The sequence below is a fragment of the Macaca thibetana genome, chromosome 18, assembly GCF_024542745.1.
Source record: "Macaca thibetana thibetana isolate TM-01 chromosome 18, ASM2454274v1, whole genome shotgun sequence".
Classification (NCBI taxonomy): Eukaryota; Metazoa; Chordata; class Mammalia; order Primates; family Cercopithecidae; genus Macaca; species Macaca thibetana.
In genome coordinates this window covers 10,065,975-10,093,251 of record NC_065595.1, presented here as the reverse complement: position 1 = coordinate 10,093,251, position 27,277 = coordinate 10,065,975, and the positions used below count along the sequence as shown (strand labels likewise).

At 37.6% G+C, this 27,277-nt stretch overlaps 1 protein-coding gene across 2 annotated transcripts in view; it reads left to right on the top strand.

The window, feature by feature from the left end:
• DOK6 (docking protein 6) overlaps positions 1 to 27,007 on the top strand; it is a 437,100-nt gene extending 410,093 nt beyond the window's left edge. For both annotated transcript variants that reach the window (XM_050767818.1, XM_050767819.1), the window contains exon 8: positions 19,140 to 27,007. In XM_050767818.1, the coding sequence (XP_050623775.1) occupies positions 19,140 to 19,279 (140 nt within the window). In that variant the 3' untranslated portion in view covers positions 19,280 to 27,007. The remainder of the gene's footprint in view (positions 1 to 19,139) is intronic.
• The last annotated feature ends 270 nt before the right edge of the window (positions 27,008 to 27,277 follow it).

The following is a 27,277-nucleotide window of genomic DNA, read 5'->3' as shown; positions in this document are numbered from 1 at the left end:
GTAACAGATTTCCCTAAAATACATTATGTCTGCATCTTTTTGGTTCAGTTCAAACTGTCTGTTATGGGGGCGGCAGTGAAGGGAATAAAAAGAAGCTCTCTTAACAAAAGAATTCTGATAAGAGATATATTCTCTAGTGAATCATCCTCTGAATGTTAACCATCACCGTTATGAGTAATACACACATCATTATAGGCTATTTACCCTATAATCTCTTTATTTTCCATCTTTAAAAGTACCCTATTGTGGTATAGCAGTAGTCTCTTGGAGCAATTTTATGGGGCAGCAAATCTTTGAGAACAATTTTCTATATTCAGAATTAACACATGCTTCACTCTTTTTAACAATGGCTCTAACAGGATAAAAGCTTGATTCTAAAACCACAGGAGTCGCTCATTTTCTCTTCTTTGTGTCTGTCCTAAAATAATTTTTCCCCTGTGAAAATCACATGAGCTCTCTGATTTTTTTCCATTTCATATTTATGTTGATAGCATGCTATTGTTTTTTTTAAAAAAAAATCCTTTGACGACTATTGCCATCAAAACAATAGCAACAACAAAACTCTATGTGTCTTATGAGAACTAATTTAAACAACACTTCTCAGGTAACTTAACTATCTTTACTGGAAACTAATTGTGATTAATAGTTCGGTCCTGTGAATTTTATTGGTAAGAGGGCCACTTACCTAATTTTCTTTTCTCTAGTGAAAAAAAAATTGTATTCATTCTTTCTTTCTCATGTATCATGAGGTTATTCAGCTCTCCCTATGAAACTATCCAGTTGGTCACTATTACATAAATTATCTAATTAAGACTTGATATGTATTTCATATCAAGGAAGGATGGCACTGAAACTTAGTAGAGTCTTACTAAATAATGGGTAAATGTCAAATCCAGCAAAAATTTTGAAGGCTCCATCTTTAGCGTGGAAATTGTTAAATATCACTACTTATTGACATTGTCAAGAACTGTGAAGGGCCTGAAATTTTTACCCTACTTGTAAACTAACAAATTAGCCTGCCAAAGTTTCATGGATGTTGGCAGAAGACATGAGACTGCTGGGTCAGAGACAATGGGCAGTTTATTACTCACAGCAATTGCATTAACTAGAGTATTAGCCTTTTTGATGGTCTCCTGAATCCCAGTTCCCGCAAGATGATGCAAAAAGGTTCAGGTGGCACCTGCACATGAAGTAAGTTGTATCACAGGAGGGAAACTACAAGTTTGAGGAGTCCCAATGTTTTATAATAGGCAATAATCCAGCCTGACATTTCCCCCAGAAAAAGACATTATTTTTTTTGTACTGGAATAAACAAATCTTCCTTTGGCTTCAGAGGAAGACCTTTGAAGGCCTGTGTTTCTTGACACATCCTCAGAAAGATAATCCAGAACAAGGCAATCATTGCCTTTGCTCACAAAACATGCAGAAACGCAAAAGACTCATGGAGAACAGTCTATCAATAAACGTTCTTCATTTTCTCTCTCAATCTACATCTGTTTAGATTTTTAAAAAATACTTGTTGGGACCAGTGGGTTATAATGAAGTTATAAAAGTTTTTAAAAAAGAAATAGTAATTTCCTTATTCTCACACTTACACCTATAGCCTACATTGACAATCACATTTAGCTTTATAGTATTTTTACATTTTTATTTTATAAAGGATTGTCATTTCCCCATGTCAGGACCAGGCTAAATAATTAAAGTACTTTGATTCGACAGGTAATGATTAACAATCAAAAATGTGCAGGGCAAGATGAGACATCTGTACTTCATTTTGTGTTCCATTCTGTGTACACAGGAGTGAGCTGCTGCATCCATTTTTCATAGTTTTATTCATTAATATTTACTGAGTGCCTGCTGTGTGCCTTGCATTTCACAACGCTCCAAAGACACAAAAGTAAATAAGCTTCCTCTTCTCAACTCAGTATAATCTTATAGAGGAGAGACAAAAGCAAGGAGATGAGAGATGAAATAGAGGTATGCAGAGGATGCTAACAGAGTGAAGTGGCTTCCAACTCAGGCTGGGCAGGATGGTGGGGAAGAGCGTGTAAGGCTTCCTAGATAAATTCTTAAAGAAAAAAATGGTAATTACCATGGTAGGAGTTGAAGTTCAAATGAGTGTGAGGGCGAGCCTTCCTAGTAAAGAAAGAAGCCCAAGCCACAGCTCAGAGAACCTGCTTTTTCTGGAAACTACATGTAGTTTCTAAGAGGGCCATTAGAGCAGAGGGTGTCAGGATGGTACTAGAAAGCTGAGGCTGGAGAAGCACATTTCGAACCACAGAGTCCTTAGGAGAAGGAGGGGTGTGTGTGTGTGTGTGTGTGTGTGTGTGTGTGTGTGTATTTTAAAGACGAAGGAATTAATTGTGAAGCAGGGGTATTCTCCATTCTCTCGTATCAGCATCTTCCTGGTGCCTTCCTTCTATGACTCGGTACTTTTAGCTCCCACGAGACCTGTTTGAGTTGCTTCACTCATCTCTATCAAGGTTCTTCTATGATCATTTCATAGGATTTATATTTGGAAGGAGCTGTCTACAAAAAAAAAAAAAGAAAATAGCATTTACTCTAAAAATACATTTGCACAAGTCAGAAACTTACATGATTGAAGATCAAAAGTTATAATCAATTAGATGATGCTAGCAACCTGAGCTATGTGTGGTGTGTGTTCCAAAAAAAGCAAACAGAAACTTACATCAGATAGCCTTGTTCTACTAGTTATTTTTCTTAAAAAAAAAAATTATTTTTTTTGAGACAGGGTCTCCCTCTGTTGCCCAGGCTGGAGTGCAGTGGTGTGATCTCAGCTCACTACAGCCTCAACCTCCTCCTGGGCTCAAGCAATCCTCCTGCCTGAGCTTCCCAAGTAGCTGAGACCAAGGCATATGCCACCATGCCAACTAATTTTTGTATTTTTTGTAGAGGTGAGGTCTCACCATGTTGCCCAGGCTGGTTTCAAACTCCTGAGCTCAAGCGATCCTCCCACCTTGGCCTCCCAAAGTGCTAGGATTACAGGTGATAGCCACTGCACCCAGTGTCCTTTAAATTTTTTAACAAAAATAGTTTATGAACCACTTCAAACCCATTCACTGTCATGACCCCTTCTGAATCCAGGCTGAAGTGTTAATGAACACCCAAATGGTAGTTAATAAAGGAGACTGGTACCGCTGTGTCCTGAGAAAGCCACTTTAAATTGAGGCTCTGCAGGACTGAATGAAGTTAAGACTGAGAGGAGTTATACCCAGGGTATGGTTCTTTTAATCTTAGTCTTGAAAAATTACAAATGACCATTCATTTCAACTTCAACTGCTTTTGTACTTAGAAAAATCTCAAAATTCAAACTATTTTCCTAAATTTCTTTCTAGTGTTATTTAATGCTTATCTATTTCCTTATTTTTTCAAATTTGATAGAGGTATAAAGACTTGCATGCAGGCTTAGAGATAAAAAGACTCAAACAAACATAAACTGTTTCTGTCTTTTGCTTTAAGATTTAGAAAAACTTAATTTATATGATTTACCAGTTTGCAGTAAGTCAGTGTTAATTATGTAAACATACATGGTTTGCATTAAAATACTCTTATCTTCTGCAGTAGTGAGAGCACAGGGTGAATTTAGGAACATTAGCCAACCCATTGTCATTGATGTAATCCAAGAACATTGCAAATGGTTTATCAATCATAACTTCTATTCAAGATTTAACTTTCTATTCTATTAAATGGTTATTACTCATAAAACAAAACAGAAACACTGTTTCTGACTTTCACAATTATGAAATGAGAGTAAAACATAAAGAGATAACAAATGTTTTTGGAAAAAATATTCTCATAGTCAAGTACATACGAAATACAAATAATTCCGATTATGCTGTGCTCTTTTGAAAATCTTGTAACTGTGTGGCATTAAAAGAAAAGCATGATGCTTGCCTTGCACCTTTGCCTGTAAAATATGCTTTTATTTGCAAAATATTGTCCTTTTCCCCAGCCGTTGTGCTGTGTGACAGTGTTAACCTTTGGGGGTCAGTGAAGAGTTTTGAGCTGGTAGCCTGAGTTCCACCGTTACTGTATGTGTACTTCAGTGTCCTCATCTAAGAATGAGAATAAGAGCACCTCTCCTATAGGCCTATCAGGTAGATTAAGTAAATTGACATAAATGGGACGTCTGACACTGTTAGTGCTCACTAAGCTTTCAGTATTGTCATGAGCCCAGCACTCTGCTACTTGATATGTGATTGTATTTGACCCAAAGTAAGCTGGTAAGTGCTAGGACCGGCCATGGCCTCTATACTCTCAGCCTTTTCCCTATCCTGCAGGTTTTCAGTTCCATCAGAACATGGACCAGAATATTGTAAAGTAGCAGTTATTCTAAACATACATTTTTTTAGCCAAAACCATTAGTATTTAATATGAAAAATCATAAAAATATATCCCAAATATATTCTTCCAATTAATTAAAAATTAAAGACTAATAAGGGGTTAAGATGACAATTTTTATTGTTGCCCGCTGGTAGAGTGGTACCATGGCTAATAAGAGTTGCTAAACCCATCTAGAAAAGTGTTCTCCTAAAACATTAGGAATGTCAAGAAAATTCCTTCTTTCTCCTACAATCTTGACTCCATTTTCATGAATCTCAGATCTCTTACTTTCTATTGGGATGGTTACAATACAGTAGAAATATATTGCAATATCCAGTCCAGGAGGTATGACTAACTAGAAAATTGTTCAGATTTCAGATTTCTAGGCTCTGAAATTATTACATGGTTTATTCATTGTATAATTCAGACCTTAGAATCATGAACTTAACTGCAATAAATAATTATAGATTTTTCTCAGTAAGAATAAACTTTCTCAATTCCCTACCATCCCCAATCCTTCTGGCCCCATTGTTATATAGATCTATGTCCGCAATTCTCAGCTCTCCTATTGGATGCTGGAGGATTACTAATTTGCTGCAGAAAATGGAGAATTGTTACTAAACCTTGGGAAATGCAAATAAAACCAGAAGCTTCTTTTTATCTCTGTAACTAGTCTTGCATTAAAAAAATGTTTGATCGCCGGGTGCGGTGGCTCAGGCCTGTAATCCCAGCACTTTGGGAGGCCGAGATGGGCGGATCACGAGGTCAGGAGATCGAGACCATCCTGGCTAACACGGTGAAACCCCGTCTCTACTAAAAAATACAAAAAACTAGCTGGGCGAGGTGGCGGGCACCCATAGTCCCAGCTACTTGTGAGGCTGAGGCAGGAGAATGGCGGGAACCCGGGAGGCAGAGCTTGCAGTGAGCTGAGATCCGGCCACTGCACTCCAGCCTGAGCGACAGAACGAGACTCCGTCTCAAAAAAAAAAAAAAAGAATGTTTGATCTAGGGATAAATTGTTACCCATCCGATATAGTATGGGGGAAACAGAGTTGCAAACAGCTACTTGGTAGTCCCATTGAGTGAGCTTCCAAACCATAAATCTAATCCAATCACTCACTTTCTTAAAATCATTCAAAAGCTTCCTATCACCTATTAGAAAGAATTATCCAATCTGTTTGGTAGAGTATAACAAACTTTCCATGACTGGTTCCCTCTCCATTCCCAATCTCATCTGCTACTACTTGCCATTTGGATTTGGGCCTAATTCATAATGGTGAAACATAAAAAGTTTTAAAGCCATGACCATTTGGGCATTGTCGCCTTATAAGAGTGACAAAGGGAATATTTACAAATATAAAAAGTCAAAATTTTGTTCCTGATGATCCGAATGCTTCCCAGATCTCTGAAAAATATCTAATCAGTTATCAGAAAGAAAAGCCCTAGGCAAACTTCTTCTTTAGTAATTCATTTTGATAATTATATATTAAACTTCTAGAAAGTAAGATGAAAATTCAGATCTTTATCAAGTTAAGCAAATTTTTTAACACATCTCGTTGAAGTCATTTCAGAAGTCCTTGGACTAAATGCAAGCTTAACCTTGTATCCGCCACAGAATAAAACTGAGCTATATTATATGAATGCCTGATAGTAAATTTTAAATAATTTCATGATGTTTCCCATGTGTAGTCTGAACTTTCTGCATACTGACTCCTCTGTAAATGTATGTAACATTCAAAATTTCTTTTGTAACAAATCTCATCTATGAAAATAGACGAGATTAGAAAAGCACCAGATCAGTACAGCACTTGAATATGTAATTAAGAAATGATCCAGAAAAAGAGAGGTGGAAAAGAGGGAGAGAAAACGGAGAAATGGAAGGAAATAATTAACAAGAAATTATTTTAATAATTCTAAATATTTCTTGGAAATAAGAGACTTTGGTTCCTTAATTAAAAAAAAAATACAGCTTTTCATCATGAAGCTTAAAACACTGGAAACAGCAGTTTTTAAAAATTCTAAACAGGATAAAACCTAACTCTATTGTAATATACTATTCTGTACCATTATGTACTAACTCATTTAATACATGATTCTGTTAGTAGAAACTATCATGATTGCCATTGTACAGCTGAGGAACTTGAGAAAAAGAGTAAAGAACTTTCTGGATGTCACCCAGCTAGTAAGTAGTGGAGCTGGAAGTCAAACCAAGTAGTCTTCTTTTAGAGTTTATCCTATTAGCCATTACACAATACAGGAATCCTTAATTTAGGGTGAGAACCATGATAAATTCCCAATGAATTAAAGAGCTAAAGTTAGAAGAAATGTATGAAAGATTAAGAAGAAAGTAGGAGAAAACATTTTAATATTACTGCAATGAAGAAAGACTTGTTATCAAGACACAAAACCTAGAAAACACAAAGACAGATTTGACCACAAAAAATTAAATACATTATGTAGGAAAAAAAAGAAATTAACTAAACAATGAGATGCAATTTTTTGTATTCAACTTGGAAAAATTTTTAAAAATCTAATAATATTCATATCTTTCTAATGTTAAGAAAGTACTTTTATATCCATTAGGTGGGAATGTAAATTAGTGCAATGCAGTTTGACAGTTTATATCAGAAACCTAGTGCCATATAACAGCCATTAAATTAAAAAATAATTTTTTGACAATTTGAAGAATCAGAAATTGCATGTCATATTTAATCATTGTATGTAATTTTAAGCCAAATTATATAATTTCACAAACAAGTGCAAATACCTCCCAGAGTAAAGGCCAAGAAAATAATTGTTCTAACGTCCAAACCCACTAAGTTGTATTACATTAATTATGTTCAGTTTTTGTTACCAATTATACCTCAATGAAGCTAGAAGAAAAAAAAATCCCTAGAAAAAGATGTCATGAATTAATGTCTCCTGATTCATTTTGATTTTTATCTTGTTATAGACTGACTTTATCCCCCCAAAAATACATAGGTTGACTCCCCAAACCCACATATGACTGTATTTAAAGATATTTAAAGAGATAAGTAAGGTAAAATGAGGTCATATGGGTAGAACCTCATCTGATACAACTGGTGTTCTTACAAGAAAAGGAAACTAGGACACCGACATGCTCACACACAGAGGAAAGGCCATGTGAGGACACAAGATGGCCATCTGCAAACCAAGGAAAGAGGCCTCAGAAGAAAGCAACTCTGCCAACACCTTGATCTTGGACTTCCTGCCTATAAAACTTCAAGAAAACAATTGTGGCTGAAGCTACACAATCTGTGGTGTTTTATTATGGCAGCCCCAGCAGACTAAGACATAGCTTTACTTGTTTGAATTGAATTGTTTTTTGTTCTTGAGCAACACACTTCATGATTTTGAAGGTACGTGAACCAAGTCTTAATGCATTGACTTGTGAAAATTGATATTACTTCTTCTCTGAAGCTGTGCTGTATCCTAAAGTGACCGATGTGTTCAAAGGGCTTCTATAAGGAAAAGTAGAACATGTTAAGGGCAATGCTTTGGCTTCTGTTTCCAGGAAACCTAGGTCTGACTTCTTCTGCACTATCCAGCTTGGCAAGTTGTTAAATACCTCTGGGCTTCCAATTTTTTTTTCCACATGTAAAGCGAAGATATGTGTATGAGTAAGGGTTTTCCAGAGAAATACAACCAGTAGGATACATATAGATGTATAAGAGGAGATTTATCATGGGAATTGGCTCGCCTTATTTGGAGGCCAAGAAGTTCCATGATCTGCCATCTGCAAGCTGGAGACCTGAAGTAGTGTGATGCAGTCCAAGTCTGAAGGCCTGAGAACCAGGAAAGCCAATGGTGTGAATCCCATAGTCCAAAGGCCCAGAGCTCTGATGTCTGAGGGCAGAAGAAGATGGATGTTTCAGCTCAAACAGTGAGAAATGTGCCATTCCTCCTTTTTCTGTTCTATCCAAATGGACTGGATGATGCCCACCCGTATTGGTGAGGGCAGATTTTCTTTACTTAGTCTACTGATTCAGGTGCTAACCTCCCCTCAAATACCTACACAGACACACTCAGAAATAATGTTTCACCAGCTATCTGGGCATTCTTTAACCACTTCCTGTTGACACATAAAAGCCATCATAATATGCAATCTCACTGTACAGAGTTGATACGAGGATTTTTAAAAATATGATTTCTAAGGTACTTTGTACTGGATCTACATGAAATATATGCTCAGCGAACAGTGGTTATTATATTATGGCTTTTCTACATCACTGTCTTTATGGATTAAAACCATTAATCTTCATTCCCCATTTCTCAAATGTGCTGAACATGAGCCTGAACACCCCTAACAAATCTATTTAAGGTCACGAAGCTGAGACCCTGAGATCTCCAGAGGAATTTCAGAAGCACTCTAGGAGAGCACAATGATCAAATCATAACCATAATAGTCTGGTTTTACTTATAATTAAAACAAATTGAATAAAATTCAGATACAGTTTATAGAAAAGATGTTGGCAATAAGTCCTAGTATTTCTAAGCATAATTAATGTATGGTATGTTGATTTTGTATCCTGCAACTTTAGTAAATTTGTGTATCACCTCTAAGTTTTTTGGTGGAGTCTTTAGATTTTTCTAAATATAAGATCATAACACCTTCAAACTAGGATAATTTGACTTCTTTTACAACTTGGATGCCCTTTCTTTCTTTTGCATAACTGCTCTGACTAGGACTTCTAGTACTATGTTGAATAAAAGTGGTAAAAGTGGGCATTCTTGTTTTGTTCCAGTTCTTAGTGGAAAGGCTTTCAATTTTTCCCCATTCCGTATGATATTAGCTGTGGGTTTGTCAAAAATAGCCCTTATTCGGTTGAGAGATGTTCCCTTTATACCCAATTCATTGAGGGTTTTTATAATGAAGGGATGTGGAATTTTATCAAGTGCTTCTATAGCATCTATTAAAATGATCATGTAGTTTTAGTTTTAGTCCTTGATTTTGTTGATGTAATGTATCATGTTTACTGATTGTTAAACCATCCTTGCATCCTGAGGAGGAATCCCACTTGACTAAGGTGAATGATCTCTTTAATGTGTTGTTTAATTCTATTTGCTACCATTTTGTTGAGAATTTTGAATCTAGGTTCATCAGAGATATTGGCCTGTAGTTTTCTTTTTTTCTATCTTTGTCTAGTTTTAGTATCAGAGTCATACTTGCCTCATAGAGTAGGTTTGGAAGTATTATCTCCTCTTCAATTTTTTTAAATAGTTTGAGTAAAACTGGTATTAGTTCTTTACATATTAGGCAAAAGTTAGCAGTGATTCCACTAGGTCCTGGGCTTTTCTTTGGTGGAAGACTTTTATTACTCCTACAATCTCATTATTCATATGGCCTGTCAGCAGTTTTTCTATACATTAACAGCAAAGAATCTGAAAAAAAAAAAAAAAAGACAGCAATTTCATTCACAATGGCTATGAAATATAAAGAAAACAATTTCATTTACAACAGCTATTAATACAAATATAATACAAATATAATAGAATAAATTTAATCAAAGAAGTCAAACATCTTTACAACAAGGAACACTACAAAATACTGATGAAAGAAATTGAAGAGTACAAAAAAATGGAAAGATATTCCATGTTCATGGATTGGAAGAATAAATATTGTTAAAATGTCCATACTACCCAAAGCAATCTACAGATTTGAAACAATCCCTATCAAAATACCAATAACATTCTTCACAGAAGTAGAAAAGACAATTCTAAAATTCACATGGTACCACAAAAGACCCCAAATAACTAAAGATATCCTGAGAAAAAGAACAAAGCTTGGAGACATCACACTATCCAATTTCAAATTAAACTACAGTGATATAGTAACAAAAACAGCATGGCACTGGCAAAAACAGAAACACAGAACAATGGAAAGAGCTGAGAACCCAGACATAAATACACGCGCTTAACAGCCAACTCGTTTTTAACAAAGATGCTGACAGCATGCCTCAAAGAAAGGACAGTCTGCTTAATAAGTGGTGCCAAGAAAATGGTTATTTATACACAGAATTAAACTAGATTCCCATCTTTCACCACATATAAAACTCAAAGTGGAGTAAAGATTTAAATGTAATACCTGAAACTTGAGATGATTGAAAGAAAATATTGGGGAAATGCTACAGGACATTTAGTCTGGACAAAGATTTTGGGGAGTAAGACCACAAAAGTACAGGAAACAAAAGCAAAGTAGACACATGGTATTATATCATGCTAAAAAGCTTCTGCACAGCAAAGGGAAAAAAAGCTAACAAATCGATGAGACGACGTAAAGAATGGAAGAAGATATTCCTAAACGATTGATTTGAGTAAGAATTAATAACCAGAATATATAAATAATTTAAATATATATATGTGTGTGTGTGTGTGTATATATATATATATATACACACACACAAGCTCAACATAACTAATCATTAGAGAAATGCAGATCACAACTACAATGGGATATCATCTCACCCCACTTAGACTGTTATTATCAAAAAGACAAAAAAATAACAAATGCCGTCAAGGATGTGGAAAAGGGGAACGCTCACATAGTGTTGGTGGGAATGTTAAGTGGTACAGCTATTATGGAAAATAAAATGGAGATTTCTCAAAAAAACCAAAAGTAAAACTGTCATATGATCCAGCAATCCCATTCTAGGTACATATCCAAGAGAAAGGAAATTAGTATGTCAAAGAGATATTTGCATTACCATGTTTATTGCAGCACCATTTACAATAGCCAAGATATAGAATCAACCTATGTCCATAAACAGATGAATGGATAAAGAAAATGTGGTACATATATATGATGGAATGCTATAAGAAAGAATGAGATCCTGTCATTTCCAGTGACATGGATGGAACTAGGGTCATTATGTTAAGTGAAATAAGCCAGGCACAAAAAGACAACTATTACACGTTCTCACTCATGTGAGAGCTGAAAAAGTGGATCTCATGGAGATAGAGAGTAGAATGGTGGTTTCTAGAGGTTGGGAAGGGAAAGGGGAAGGAGGAGATGAAGTGAAGTTAGTTAATGGAAGCAAAATACAGTTAGAAGGAATAAGTTTCAATATTCCATAATATAGTAGATATTATAGTTAACAATATTTTATTGTATTTTTCAAAATAGCTGGAAGAGAACTCCAATATGTCCAACACACAAAAAGAGATAAATGTTTGAGATGATGAATATCCCAATTACCCTGACTTGATCATTACACATTCTATTTTTTTTTTTTTTTTTTAATTTATTTATTATTATTATACTTTAAGTTGTAGGGTACATGTGCATAACGTGCAGGTTTGTTACATATGTATACTTGTGCCATGTTGCTGTGCTGCACCCATCAACTCGTCATTTACATCAGGTATAACTCCCAATGCAATCCCTCCCCCCTCCCCCCTCCCCATGATAGGCCCCGGTGTGTGATGTTCCCCTTCCTGAGTCCGAGTGATCTCATTGTTCAGTTCCCACCTATGAGTGAGAACATGCGGTGTTTGGTTTTCTGTTCTTGTGATAGTTTGCTAAGAATGATGGATTCCAGCTGCATCCAAGTCCCTACAAAGGACTCAAACTCATCCTTTTTTATGGCTGCATAGTATTCCATGGTGTATATGTGCCACATTTTCTTAATCCAATCTGTCACTGATGGACATTTTGGTTGATTCCAAGTCTTTGCTATTGTGAATAGTGCTGCAATAAACATACGTGTGCATGTGTCTTTATAACAGCATAATTTATAATCCTTTGGGTATATACCCAGTAATGGGATGGCTGGGTCATATGGTACATCTAGTTCTAGATCCTTGAGGAATCGCCATACTGTTTTCCATAATGGTTGAACTAGTTTACAATCCCACCAACAGTGTAAAAGTGTTCCTATTTCTCCACATCCTCTCCAGCACCTGTTGTTTCCATGTTTCAGAACATCATGTGTTCTCAAAATATATGCAACTGTAATATATTAATAAAAATATACAAATATACATTTAAATAATAAGTTTATTTATTATAAGATATTGTAGAGAGCCCTGGGTTGCTTCTACTTCTGGTCTGGTTTTCACATTTACTTAACTGCCCAATTATTAGATACTCTATATATCAGTCAATTTTCACAATGCTATAAAGACATACCCAAGACTGGGTAAGTTATAGAGAGAAGAGATTTAATTGACTCAGTTTTCCATGGCTGTGGAGGCCTCAGGAAAGTTACAATCATGGCGGAAGGGGAAGAGTCACGTCTTCCATGACTACAGGCAAGAGAGAGCAAATGAACAAAACAGGAACTTGCCAAACGCTTATAAAACCATTAGATCTCATGAGAACTCACTCACTATCACAAGAACGGCATAGGGGAAACAAACCCCACAATCCAGTCACCTCCCATCAAGTCTCTCCCTCAACACCTGGGGATTACAATTCAAGATGAGATTTGGGTGAGGACATAAAGCCTAACCATATCACCATAAGAAGCTTCTGGCCCCCAATTCATTGCAGTCAGAGCCCGTGAAATAAATGGGCTCTCTTCTGTATGCAAGTCCTTCCTTCCATTCTGTCCTCCACCCTCCATCCATGCTTACATCTGCAGCCTGCCCGCTCCTTTTTCCTCTAATGACTAGAAGCTACTTGTTAAAGGATGACAGGGTCTCCTCTGTGTCTATCTAGGCCCAACTGTTAATGCTTTGAGTCTGGGCTGCTTGTGTCCTCATCAGATGACTTTGTTACTTATTTAACACATTGTTTGTTGTTTTGTTTTGTTGTTTATAGGGACAATATCCTGCTATCTACCCCAGATTCTAACAAAGTAATAAAACACATACATTCAAACTGTTAAATAGCTTTACCAGGCTTACTGTCTTTTACTAATTAATACTGCAAATTTTATGCTTTGGGATCTTTCTGACTTTCTACAAAAACAATTTCCTTCATAGTGTATATCAAGAATAAAATCGGTGTTATTAAGATAAAAATTCAGAGGTTAGCCAAAAGGGAACCCTTGTTGGTAACTGTGTGTCAGCAACAACGCATTTCTTAATTCCTCAGGAAGGAGAAGATACTCACTATGTGCTGTCAGTCTCGATTTTTTCTTCCATTCATAATGTGAATCTTTGGTTTTGCATTTCAATTTGATTGTTGTTTTTTTTTTTTTTTTTTTTTTTTTTTTTTTTTTGAGACAGAGTCTTGCTCTGTCGCCCAGGCTGGAGCGCAGTGGCCGGATCTCGGCTCACTGCAAGCTCCGCCTCCCGGGTTCACGCCATTCTCCTGCCTCAGCCTCCCGAGTAGCTGGGACTACAGGCGCCCGCCACCTCGCCCGGCTAGTTTTTTTTTTTTTTTTGTATTTTTTAGTAGAGACGGGGTTTCACCGTGTTAGCCAGGATGGTCTCGATCTCCTGACCTCGTGATCCGCCCGTCTCGGCCTCCCAAAGTGCTGGGATTACAGGCTTGAGCCACCGCGCCCGGCCGATTGTTGTTTTCTACTGAATTTGTGCTCCTTCTAGTTCATTACTAGTTTGGATTTTTATGATACAGCAGAGAAACTTCTTTTTAAGACTAGAGTGGTTTTGTTTTTATTGTGTGATAGTCATGAGTTCCTGGAATTAGAGAGAGGGTCATATAATTTTGGCAGAATAAAGCGAAATTTTTAAATGGTCTCTGTAGCCAATATATTTTCTTATTTATGGAATGGGACTACATTTCCAAGGCATGTATACATACCCTAGTGAGAAATTGGTGGGTAGTGGTGGTACGAGTGTCATTTCAGAGTATACTTGAACTACGAGATAAATGTGATATTTTTTTTCCCCCAGATTGTCAACATTACCTAGATATATGGGTAGAAAATAGTATTTTCTATTAAAACAAACATGAATACACAATAGATTAGTAAAGGTAAGAGGACTTTTAAAATAAGCCAATAACCATTAACAATTTTATTGCTTTTAAATTGTAGCATCCCTCAGATTCCAAAGGTACATATTGGCCTTATTTGTCTTTAGTGGGTGATCTGGAGGAAAAGTTTAGGAAACATTTAACTAGAGTCCTTGTATAGTGTGATGAGCAAGTCTGTTGCATCAGGTTTTTAATTTAAGCCACAAAGTTGATTTTTATTTTGTTTTGCTTCCATCAACACTGCCTAGGGGCATAATTCAAATGAACATAGAAAATGCTTAATTATTTCTCTTTTATTCTCATACTCGTTGTTGCCAAAATCAGACAGCATTTACAAAACCTTCACATATAGAGTACTGACTGAGGTATGCTATTTTTGTAATATGTATTAAATAGCATCATTTGTGAATTATCTGTAAACAAATGGTTGCAGTAAGAAAAATATTTCTAATTAGACTAGAAATTCTTCACAGAAGAGGTGAAGAAAGCGATGCTGACCTTGAGGGGGAAAATATTCTAAGTATGTCATAGTGAATGTCTTAGTCTTTTTTGTGTTGCTATAACAGAATGCCACAGACTAGGTAATTAATAAGAAAAGAAATGTATTTATTACAGTTCTGGAGACCGGGAAGTCCAATACTGAGGGGCCCACCTCTAGTGAGGTCCTTCTTCTTGCATCATCCTATGGTGGAAGGCTGAGGGGCAAGACAGGATTGAAACAGCAAGAAGGAGCAGAACTCACTTTTATAGCAAAGCCACTTCTGTGATAACCCACTTCTGTGGCAATGAAATTAATATATTCATGATGATAGAGCCCTCATGACCTAATTACCTCTTATTAGTCCCCACTGCCCAACACTGTTGCATTGAAAATTAAGCTCTCAACACATGAACTTTGGAGGACAAATTTGAACCATACTAGTGAGGGACAGCATATTGAGATGGTGGAGAAAGCATAGGTGTTCAGCAAAAAAAAAAAAAAAAAAAAAAAAAAAAAAAAGTGCGAGAATATCACCCCTTTAGTGCAGGAAAAAAAAATTAACATTTATTGCATATCTATCATACTAGGTGTCTCCTATATGTTGTTTCATTTAAATCCTGAAAATACCTTGAGAAACTATTTTCCCCATGCAGAAAAAATGAGGCTCCAAGGCATGGAAGAACTCAAGTCTGTCTGTTTCAAAAGCCCATGGCAGTGGGGGAGTTTGCACACTGTGCAGGGAAAGTTATTTGTGATTATTGAAGTGATGTGTACAGTTTTATAACTTGCTCTTCTAAGCCCCGTTGGCTGTCTTCTGTGACCCTACATAGCACTGGCTGTATGGATTCTCGATTTGGTGTTTATTGTCTGTCTTTGACCATCGTTCAGAACAGCATGTGTACTCTAGAAGTCATGCTTCCATACTTTGTCTTTCCTGTGGAGCCTTGAATTATTTTAATAGATGAGTGTTAATATTAATTGCATGACTGACTTTTTACATCTAAGATTCTAGGATTTAAAAAACCGTGTTGCCGGGCGCGGTGGCTCACGCCTGTAATCCCAGCACTTTGGGAGGCCGAGGCGGGCGGATCACAAGGTCAGGAGATCGAGACCATCCTGGCTAACACGGTGAAACCCCGTCTCTACTAAAAATGCAAAAAATTAGCCGGGCGAGGCGGCGGGCGCCTGTAGTCCCAGCTACTCCGGAGGCTGAGGCAGGAGAATGGCGTGAACCCGGGAGGCGGAGCTTGCAGTGAGCCGAGATCGCGCCACTGCACTCCAGCCTGGGCGACTAAGCGAGACTGTCTCAAAAAAAAAAAAAAAAAAAAAAAAAAAAAAACCGTGTTAATAGGCAAAGTCTATTTTGAATTTTCAACTTAAGCTTCAGTTCTCAGCCCACAAGTAGTGTGAATTAAAGATGCTTCAGCATTTGTTCTCTTTCAGATATGTCTAAAACTTTAAAAAAATATAAGAGGATAAAACCAAGGCCAGGAGCATGATCTTAATATTAGACTTTCTAGCTGTCTTATGCTGATAAATGCCAGTATCTCCAATTACAGAAACTATGAATTATCATGTAGAGTCAATGGTAAGATGAGAAAAAATCATCCAAACTTTTAAGTGCTTTTTCCCATATCAGCTTAGTGTATCAGAACTTTGTCATTTCATCATGCCAAAATGCCACCTCCTTAGGGAGCCTTTGCTGACCTCCCTAGTTGCCAATCCTGCTTGGAGTCTACCATGACATGGTGGCAGCACTTAGCATGGATTAACTCATTGATTTAATACTCAAAAGGATTATAGAAGCTAAGTGCCACTATATCATCCAGAATTTTTAGACAAGGAAACTGAGAAACCAAGAGATGAAGTAATTCCATTAAGATGGGTTACAGGCTAGGAAGTAGCAGAGGCAACATATATACCTGGTATTCTAGCTCCAGAGATCCTACCTCTAACCACTCCCTTAAAACCTCCCCAGCCCCTCCTCTAGAGTCCCCCCCTGCTCCTCCCCCTTCCCTAATCCCTTCACTAGCTGCTCCCCTAACTCATCGCCTAGTTCCTCCCCTAACTCCTCCTGCAGCCCCTCCCCTAGTTCCTTTCATGACTGCTTCTTTCCCTAGCCCCTCCATTAGCTCCTCTTTCCCTAGCCCCTACCTTAGCTCCTTCCCTAGTCCCTCTAACTCCTCCCTAAGCCTCACCCCTAGATTCTCCCCTAACTCCTCCCCTAGCCCCACTCCTAGTCTCTCCCTAGCTCCACTCCTAGTCTTTCCCTAACTCCTCCTCTAGCTCCTCCCCATCCCCTCCCGTATCCCTCCCCTAACCCCTCCTCTAGTCTCTCCCTAGTTCTTCCAGTCTCTCCCGAAGTCCTCCCCTAGCTTCTCCCCGAGTCTCATCTCCTTAGCTCCTCCCCTAGTCTCTCGCTACCTCTTCTAACCCCTCCCCTAGTCTCTCCCTAGCCCCTCCCATAACTCCTCCTTTAGCCCCTCCCCTAGTCTATCCCATAACTCCTGCCCAGTCTCTCCCTAGCCCCTTCCCCTGGTCCCACCCCTAACTCCTCTCCTAGCTTCTTCCCTAATCACTACCTTAACCCATCCTTGAACCCTCTGACTCCTCCCCTCCCCTGCCCTGCTTCATTTTTCCTTCGCTATATCATCAGGGTCTTGCTGAAATTAAAAAACTTGATGAGGAGGCTGCTTAAAGAGCTGGGGGAACCGATGAGAAAATGCGGGCATGCGCAACAGCAGGAAGCATCACTACCCTCAGGCCTGCAAGCCAGGCGAGGAATGCAGGGCAGGATCCTAGGAAAAAGGGAAGGGAGGGACTAGTAGAACCTCCAGGCGCTGTGGGGCAGAAAGCTCTGGAAACTCAGAGGACTGGCTCCGGCAGAGCCAGGGGTGTGGGGCAGGAGGTGCGAGGGAAAAGCCCCTCTTTTTGATCCACTCTTGGTGAGCCTGGTGCGCTTTCCTTGATGTGGGCAGCAACAGAATCCAAGACATCGTGAATCTAAAATAACTTTTTTTTTAATGCAAGATTTTTCTCCCAGTATTTTGCCGTTTAAGTGTTTCTACCACTAAGTGGTTAAGTGGTTCCGTTTTAATTAGCCTTTTACCACCCAGTTCATGTGCGTTTCCTCCCTGCATACCAAGCTTCCCACACTGAGAGAGTATTTTCCACGTCGCCAAACACACCTGGCAATAAAACAGGCTTAAAGCGAGTGACATTGCCAAGGACAGAGCCACCTGAGGAGCCTGACACAGAGATGGTCGGTGCTCAGCGTTAACAGATTGTCTTCTCTGTGTTCCTCGTCCAAGCGATCGGATAACACACAAATCAGACTCAGCACAGCCCCTTCTTTGGGTAAAACAAACTCTGAAAGAGCGTGACTTACTACATCTATTTTTCTTCTCCCGCTAAGCTCATCCATTAGATACAAATCATTCTCAAGTATGAAGAATAATTGCTGGCTTAAAAAGGATGAGGGGGAAAAAAACAAATAAATAAAGATGAGGAAACTACTGGAAAGTTCATCGGAAGCCTTAGTTAGCATGCATGCTTTTCTCTGTACTTTGTTAGCATTCTGAAAAGTTTTCGGTAATCACTTCTGTTTTTGGTTTGCGATAGACTACTTCTCATGGCAGGGGTGCAGCTGAACAACCAAAAGCATAGATAGAATTTTCTTTAAATGCATTTTGTATGGAATTTAACTTTTAGGTCATTTTGGTAACCATCGAGCTTAATTGTTTGGGTTAACCATATCATGAAGTGATTTCAGTGACGGTGACACACACCCGCTAGGATAAGTCAGAATCTCTACCTCTATCATTGTAAAAGCTTTTTTCCTGATAATTGATGGTTACTGGTTAGGGTAAAGCACAGCTTGCCCGTTCCCAGAGATTTTAAGAAAGTGTGTAATTTTCTTGTGTATGCTGAAATTGAGCATAAAGGAAAAGAAAGCAGCTTCTAGGCTCTCCATCAAAAACAGCTTTTTCTGGGGAAAAGCTTTTCTGCTTTTATTTCAAAAGCTGAAGAACAGTAGAAGGTTGAGATTCCCTAGAAAATCTACCTAGCTCTCTGGCATCCAGAATTTTTGGCAAAGTACATTTGGAGGAAATATTGAGCTCTGAATACATTTTAACTCATCAAGAATCAAGGCAACTAAATTGCTCAATTTTTACCAATTTATTTTGAGCTCAATATTGAGGATATGAAAGCTGCTGCCTTGTTTATTGTTCTTAAAAACAGAGAGTGACAGATTGATAGATAGACATCTGATAGATGATAGATGATTGATATAGATGATAGATGATGATAGATGATAGGTAGGTAGGTAGGTAGATAGATAGATAGATAGAGTCTATCTTTTGTGCTTCTGAATGTTTCTCAGTAGAGCTCTCCTTTCTTTCTCTCTAGGTCATGGGTTTGGTTCGTCAAAGATGTCTCGTGCACAGACATTTCCCAGCTACGCCCCAGAACAGAGTGAAGAGGCCCAGCAGCCGTTGTCGCGATCCAGCAGCTATGGCTTCAGCTACAGCTCCAGCCTCATCCAATGACACACAGAGAGCCGCTGCTGACTAGAGAGACAGTCTGTCCTGGACCTGTCTGTGGGGTCATTGCACCCTCTGCCTCCTGGAAGACCAATTGCAGTACAAATTGAAATGGGTCTGCTCTAGCCCCAGTTCCATTGGAAGGTTAAAAACTGGAGTTCTGCTTCCTTGATTCAGTGGCTAAGTCCTTTATTTATTGAATTTCTTTGGGGGAATCTATGTTTTACAGGAATAGAATCCAAATCATATGAACAGTTATTTAAATAAACAAAACTCTTTGGGTCTGACAGTAGCAGAAGCCTCAGCACTGGGAAGAGTTGCCCACGTTGGGGTATGCCTGGGTGGCGGGCACCTCTCATCTCACAGCGCAGTCCTCCCATCTGAGCACAGGGTCTGTCCTTAGACATAGTGGTGACCCTCCACAAGCTCTGTGGCTTTTAAAGTTTTGACAGGGACAAATACAGTAAGCTCTACAAATGACATCATAGCTGCATATAAATAAACCCAGTGACAATTAAAGGAACATGAAATTCAGAACACACTATTAAGCAGGGCCCTGTAGCTCTACTCGTGTGTGTGTGCGTGTGTGTGTGTGTAGACAAATATGGATATTGCTATATCCATCTATATATAACAAGTATATATCAAACATGTGCTGAGGGTGACAGGATATGCTCACTTAAATTGTTGAAAACCATAATTTGGTGCATTAAAATTAAGATTGTTATGTTGAATAGCTATTTTAAAAATAGTGCTGTAAAAAAAAAAAGGCTTCTTATTAGCAAAAGTATATGTAATCCAGTCTGTTCCCATGACAAGTGTAAGCAAAAATGTGAGAAGGGGAACATTCGGAAGCAAAAGAACCAGTCTAGCTGTCCTACACGTCATGTCATACACTGTCTTTCTGGTGAGTGTTTCCTTGTTGTTGACAATGTTACTCCCTTTGGCCATCCACCTGAGCTACGTGAGGAGGTTTCCGTGTGAATACTGATCAGCTTCCATTTAACCTTGAGAGAAAAGAGAGGTTCTAAATGAAAAACTCTTTAGGAAAGAAATAACACACCTAAAAAGAACTCAGCTATTTTGCAATAAAGAGAAGAACAAAATGGGCACAGGATTGTGAATACCAATATTTAAAATGTCATAGATGCTGTTCTCAGAAAACCACTGGGGGCTTATTATTTACTGTGTAACCAGAACTTGCAGGGCTTGATTTTTTCTTTTACTGGACACAGGTTGTCTGAGATTATAAGAAATGGATCAAATATAATTTTCATCATCCCTGACACTGATTACAGACCTACAGTGTTTAAAGGGAGGTAGTGATTTCCACTGAAACTGAAAGAGTTTGGCTAATTCAGGTCAACAAAGATATATTTGCCCTTAATTTTGGAGTTAAGTAAAAATAAAAATTATCCTGCCTGAATCATCTGATGCTTTGTGCCTAAGATGGTTATCTCTCAAATACTCTAGGGCGGGTTTAAAGAACAGTGAACTCGGGTCACGCAAGATGAAAACCCAGCTTTTTTTTTTTTTTTTTTTTCTTAATAGGAAAAATTTTTTAACTATCCAAATTAGTCTGTTGAAAGGGTGCCTTTTTTGCTAATCTCTGATGAGTGGTCTTTTCATCCCTATCCATAGCTTGACTGCAGACTGACAATTCATTTCAGTGAATTACTACCAAATAAAAGTGGTTCTGGATCCCTCCTAGATAAATGTGCACTTATGGCAACTACCTACGCTCTCCAAATCACTCCACTAGGTATGAAAACCCCATCAAGATACTAATCATAAGAGTTAATGTGGCTGCAAAAAATAATTATCCTAAGCTTTCAGGGATAAAAAGAAAATTACCCAAGTTCTCTGCACTGTGAATTTTGCTGACACAGCAGAGGAGCAGATGACTGGTTCCTACAACTGTACAGCCTTCCTTGAAATCATAGCTTTTGGGGTTAAACACTTGTGAATTTCTTTTGCACATGGCATTTGCTTTTGAAATGTCTTTAGTCAAATACACCAGAGCAACTCCCAGCTGAGACCATTTGAGCACAGTTCCTAGTGGGGCCACATTCAGAGCGAGCCTCTCGCCTGCTCACTCAGTTGAGCTGTTGCTTAGACACCACAAGTTTCTACACGGGACTTATGGGGAACGGCCCTCAGGGGTCCTGGTTCACATCTCAGCTTTATTCATGTGCTGGAAGCACAAACAGCGAGTCCAGGGAGGGATTCTGCTAATTAGAAGAGTCTGCTCTTGCATCTGTTTCTTAGGAGACAAATACCTGCATGTAATTGCTTTCAAGAACTCCATTTGATTCTGATCATTACCAATGACTATAGCTGAAGGAGCACCAAAGATCAGGCATAACCTTGGTCCAGTTCATTCTGAAAATGATGTCGTAAAAAGAGAGGGTGTGAGAGAAATCTGCTTCCCAAGTTTTTAACCAGATCTCATCACAATGAGAATAATGCTGTAATCTATCTCATGGTGGAGCTTAATTCTAGCATACTCCTCCAAGTACACTCACACTTGTAGCTGAGTCAAGACTGCTAAATGAACAGATAGGAGAACTTACATTACCCTAATATACTTGACATGAAGCAGTGTTCATTGTAATAAAAATGACAAACAGATAAATCTTCTACCAAAACCAAAGATGGAGAGTCACTGTATCAGTCTCCTGGAACTTCATAAAATCAATTTCACCGGAGCAACCAGAAGGGTCATGGATACGTACACCACTCGCTTGAGCTCGTAGGTTTTTGACTGGGGATGCCTCCACACTTTGTAAGTCATTTCTCCCTTCAAAAGTTGTATGATATCTGTTAATATGTGTCCTTTTCAATGTGAGGGAGGAATTACTATGAACCAAAGATACCTTTTGGCTCCTTCTGAAAGTGACTCAGTTTGAATTCCATTCAGATTTCTACAGATAAATAGATGGTCGCCATTTCTGCAGCAGGTTGGAAGAGACCAATGATAAAGGAACCCAGTGTAAGGAACAGCAGTTCTGAAAACAGACAAAGCCTAGAGGAGGTATCCATTTCACTGAAAGATTACATGAGGGGACTTATTTTTTATTTCCCAATTTTTTCTTCTGATAATATTAATTACACATGATTGACACATGACATTACACCGAAAATGCAGGAAAGTACAAAACAACTTTGATCCAATAGTTTCCCATTCTGGGGGGTGGGGGCAGAGGTAGAAAAGCAATCACATTTCACTTACGTATTGAACAAACAATAAGCACTCAGAACTATTTATGCAGGTTGCAAATATGTATGAATCAATAGGTTCTGGCCACTGCCACAATTTGAAATCAATAAAATAAGAAATATATATTTATGGTTGAGGGAAGATGCTGTTTGATAGAGCATGTGAAATCGATGGAAACATGTTTATAAAACATAAACCTCACCTTTTTCACCAAATAGAAACTAGAGAACGAGTCCTAGTATCTTGCACAATTCTTCTGTCTTCATTGGGAAATTAGGTTTGAAAATCTTTCATCACCTATAAAATGGTGAACCTCTTATACCGTCTATTCAGTATAGAAACAGTGGACTGATAAATAACTTGACATTGTTAGTAGTAGTTTCTACAGATCCAGTTTATTGCATGTCCTATCTTTATTGTAGATATTAAAAACACATCATAAAAATTGATGTGTGCCCCTCCTTGTTTGGCCAGTATCTCAGAAAACTTTGTAAAAAAAAAGCATGGGGACCTTACTCCCTAGGTTATTTGAGCCATTTACTAAAATTGGCCATTAGGGATACAGTGAAAACAAGCTAAGGAAATGATATTCTCCTAAAAAATTATATTCCAGTTTTGAGTATTATAATAGCACAATAAGTGGGCAGTATACACCTAACGGAACTGAGATGTAGGGCTTTAACAATTCATGTTTTATTTTAAAATATTATATTCAAGACTGCACAAAGTGAAAATTATACATGTTTCTCCAATCCTGTGCTCATGTCTGTAAATACCTTGCAATTTCAAATATTTCAAACTACTTCATCAGTCATTAACTATATGATCTCCCAAACACAGCGTTCTCAAAATCGATAAAAATTTGCCACTGGATATGCATTAATAGCTGTAACAGTGGGTGACATGCCACACAAATTCAGCTTATGAAATTTATGGAGTGTGTGTTTGTAGACTATGAAATTTATGAAGTGCAGTTTCCCATGGAGAGAATAGAGGGGGAGGATGGCAACTAGTCATGAAGGCAATAATTCAGGTTAAATGCTAAAGAATACAATTAAATGTCCAGAGTAACACTTGGTCTCTACCTTTCTAACATTCTAACCCAAGGCCGGTGTCACGGACTTGGCCTTCTTCCCTGTCGCCTCATACTAAGTACGCAACTTACAGAGGACATCTGTTGCTTTATGTCTTAATGTCACTAGAGGAAGACACGACATTCCCAACAAAGATGCATCTTTCGGCTTAGTGCAAAACGTTTAACAAGAAAGAATGTGTGACCAAGTCCCCACAGTCAAATGTGTCTTCAGGAACATGAGAATCACTTTTATATAGCCAACCTCATTTGAATTTTATCATGAACATAAATTGTCGGTGAGACTGGTGGGCAGGGCTGGATCTGTGAGACGAGATCAACACTCTCTATAAACATATTTTATGTGTTGTGCATTCTCTATAAACATATTTGGAAGATTGCCCACATTTTCTCTGTGGACCTGCCACAAATCCCTACCTTCTTACTCAAGGATGTGAATCCTATAGCATTTGTGCAATTACGCCAGCAGAGGAGGCACTAGACAGTTTATAGAGTCTTGTGGAAGTTGGGCACATTTTCCAGGCAGGTGGAATGCTAGCTAGATCTAGAAGCACCCTTAAAGGTCATGTAGAATAAAGCCCCACTTTGTGTTTCCCTAAGGGGAAAACTGAAACCCATGGATGTTGTAATTTGTTTAAAGGCAAAGAAGGAGCCAAGAATCGTTTCTCGTAGTTCCAGGCTCCTGGTCTAGGAATGTTTCCTTGGCTCCAAGGCGTCTCCCAGTTTGACGTAGTGGGAGCTGAGAAATGCCACATGGCCTCAAAATAAATAAACCCTTGTACGTTTAAGTGTTTTCCCAGATTTTCAGATGCCTCTACTCTTGCTGAATTTATCACCAACTCTACGAGCAGAGAGGCGTTATGGGGCAATTCATTAGATTTCTGGTAGCTCATGAATGATTGGTATAAACTTTATTTACTCATATAGTCATCTAGTTCTTTGAAATTCAATCTTATCCTAAAGTGGTAGTCAAACTAAAAAACATTAAGTAGGTGTTTGTGTTTAGTAGTCCTACTAAGTTATCACAATCATATAGTAATTGATTATAATTTTTGGAATTTTTATCACTTTCTAGCACTTTATGGTGTCATTATTTATGGCATTTGTCACAACTTTGTTGCATAATTGATAGCATCAGGGCTACATTTTTTTTCATGTGAGCCTCAAGAAGCTTCCATTATCAACAAAAATTGGGGAAATTACTTTTTTTTATAATACCTTATACATTAGGTTTTTCCTGATAAACTTCAGTAGACAATGATTTAAATTAACTGAAGTTTAGATAAATAAGAAATATGTTAAAATTACTAAATAATATGAAAACCACATTATACTTGTAATTTTCAGACATTTTTCTCCTACTTTAAGATTTTAACATCTTATAAATATTAATGTTTGAGGCAGAGAGGAAAAATACATTTGTAGTAGAAATATTCCCTCTTACAATTCTGTTTAACTAGTAAGTTTGTTTTAAAGTTATCTTCCATGCCTGTTTCCCTAGTCTGAACTCCACATTCCAATTGTCAGAAGAATGAATGGATTTAAATTTTCTAATCATTATTTGGGGCCCATGTTAGCTGTTGAAACAATTAAGTTCCTCACTCTTTCCTGCTATTAGGATGATTTTAGACTGTGAGCATAAAATCAACCCTTTCTGCACTTAAATGAACATCGAATGGAGCAAGGTCTACACCCGCAGCCTGTTGCTGTGCTAATGTTAGGACTGAATTGTTATATTAATTCCCTCAAGAGACCCAAAGTCTTAAAAGAGTTGCTTATTATCAGGTATCCGAAATTCAGAAACCCAAAGTCAGGCAAAGAAGGAAACTGAGATAATGATTTTATGTTTTTAAGTCACTGCAGGATTTCTCTCAAAGAAAACATCTGAAAATGGTTGAGAAAGTAGTTCCAGATCATTAACTATTTTACAGAGGGACTGAAAGCCAGGGAAAATAAAGAACAAAAGGATAGTAGTATCTTGATATTAAATATCCATCAGAAATTAACAAAATATAAGTCAATCTGAAATAATAATTTGAAATCAAATTCAGATTCACATGTATAGTGCATAGTTCAAGAAATAATGCTTACTCTTATAAAAATAAATATATATATGTATCAGTGGGTAGAGTGGGGGAGCCCCAACTTTGTTGTGAAAACTGATAACAGTACGATTCTTTCCAGTTATAAGATACTGTATTACTTTAGTTATAGCAAGCAGTGCATAAATGACATCAACAACCCAGGCTGCTCCCTGATGTAAAAGCCAGTTCCATCTTTATTGCAGATGACAGGAGACTTTCCAAGACCTGCAGAGGCCCCCTCCACCCCAACCTTAGTGCATGCTGACACACACGCACACATACACACTCACACATACACACACACACAGACACACATATTTTTGGCTTTTGACCCACTCTGTGTGTTCCACTGAAGTTACCTTTTCCTTAATAGATCCACACAGAATTACCCCATCCTGCAAAATCCTTATCCCTATGAATCTCTAAAATATATTAAATGTGTTATATATTTGCTTTTTGTAAATCTTTATTTAATTTATATATACTTTGTGAAGTCTTATACTGTACATCATAATGGGATGTCATTTGTAGTTGGTTCAATATAATGTTTATGATCATTTTGATAAGAAATAACTTTGGACATTAGGCCCTTGTTAAGAAAAAAAAACACCCATTATAAATTTGCTTCTGTTGGAAAATACATGATTTGGCATACTTCATTTTTAGTAACAATCTATTCTAGATAAATGATAATTTGGGGACATCTGTACTTAAAAACTAGCTGAACTATGTTTTGGGATGAGGTGCAAAGCAACAGCTGTCCCTGGAACTGAAATGTGAATTTCTGGCAGAACAGAAAATATTATAATAATGAGGCAATAATAAAATTAGGAAATTAAATTATTTTTAAATTTGTCTGTGTGATTTTTCCCCTTGGTAAAAATACATGAAATACATAATTGAAGAATTATCTTCTTCTGAAGTCATAGTTTTTATCTTAACCATCAATAAATAAACCTAATCTATTGTTAACAATGTCTTATTCATAATTCTAAAAAATTTACGAATGATATTGCTATGAGGTTGTGCACTATTAAAATTTGTTCCATCACTTAAAGGTAAAGCAGTTCAAAACTACTACTTTACATCACAACTTTGCATGATTGAGATTTTGAACAACAAAATTGATGGTTTTACCCACAAGTTATTTAATAAAGCTAACACTGTAATATTACTTGGTTTTCTTATATTTTTGTTATCATGTGATGAAATGTAACTGTAATTAAACAAAATTCTGACAATCGTATTCTGCTAATGTTTAAAATGTTACTTATTCCTTCACTTTTTAGCTTGCTATTTTGAAAATAAAGTGAAAGAAGGCCCTTTATTAAATGAAAGGTTACCAATAATTTATTATGTATTTCCAATGTTTTCCTAACTCCATCTTTTAACTGAATTTTTATTAGGTTGACTATGGTTTGAAGGAATTGTAGAATTTAATATTGAAAATGACACTAGAGATTAACACTTTTAGATATCCAGGCTGGGCGCGGTGGCTCACACCTGTAATCCCAACACTTTGGGAAGCTGAGGCGAGTGGATCACTTGAGGTCAAGAGTTCGAGACCAGCCTGGCCAACATGGTGAAACCCCATCTCTACTAAAAAT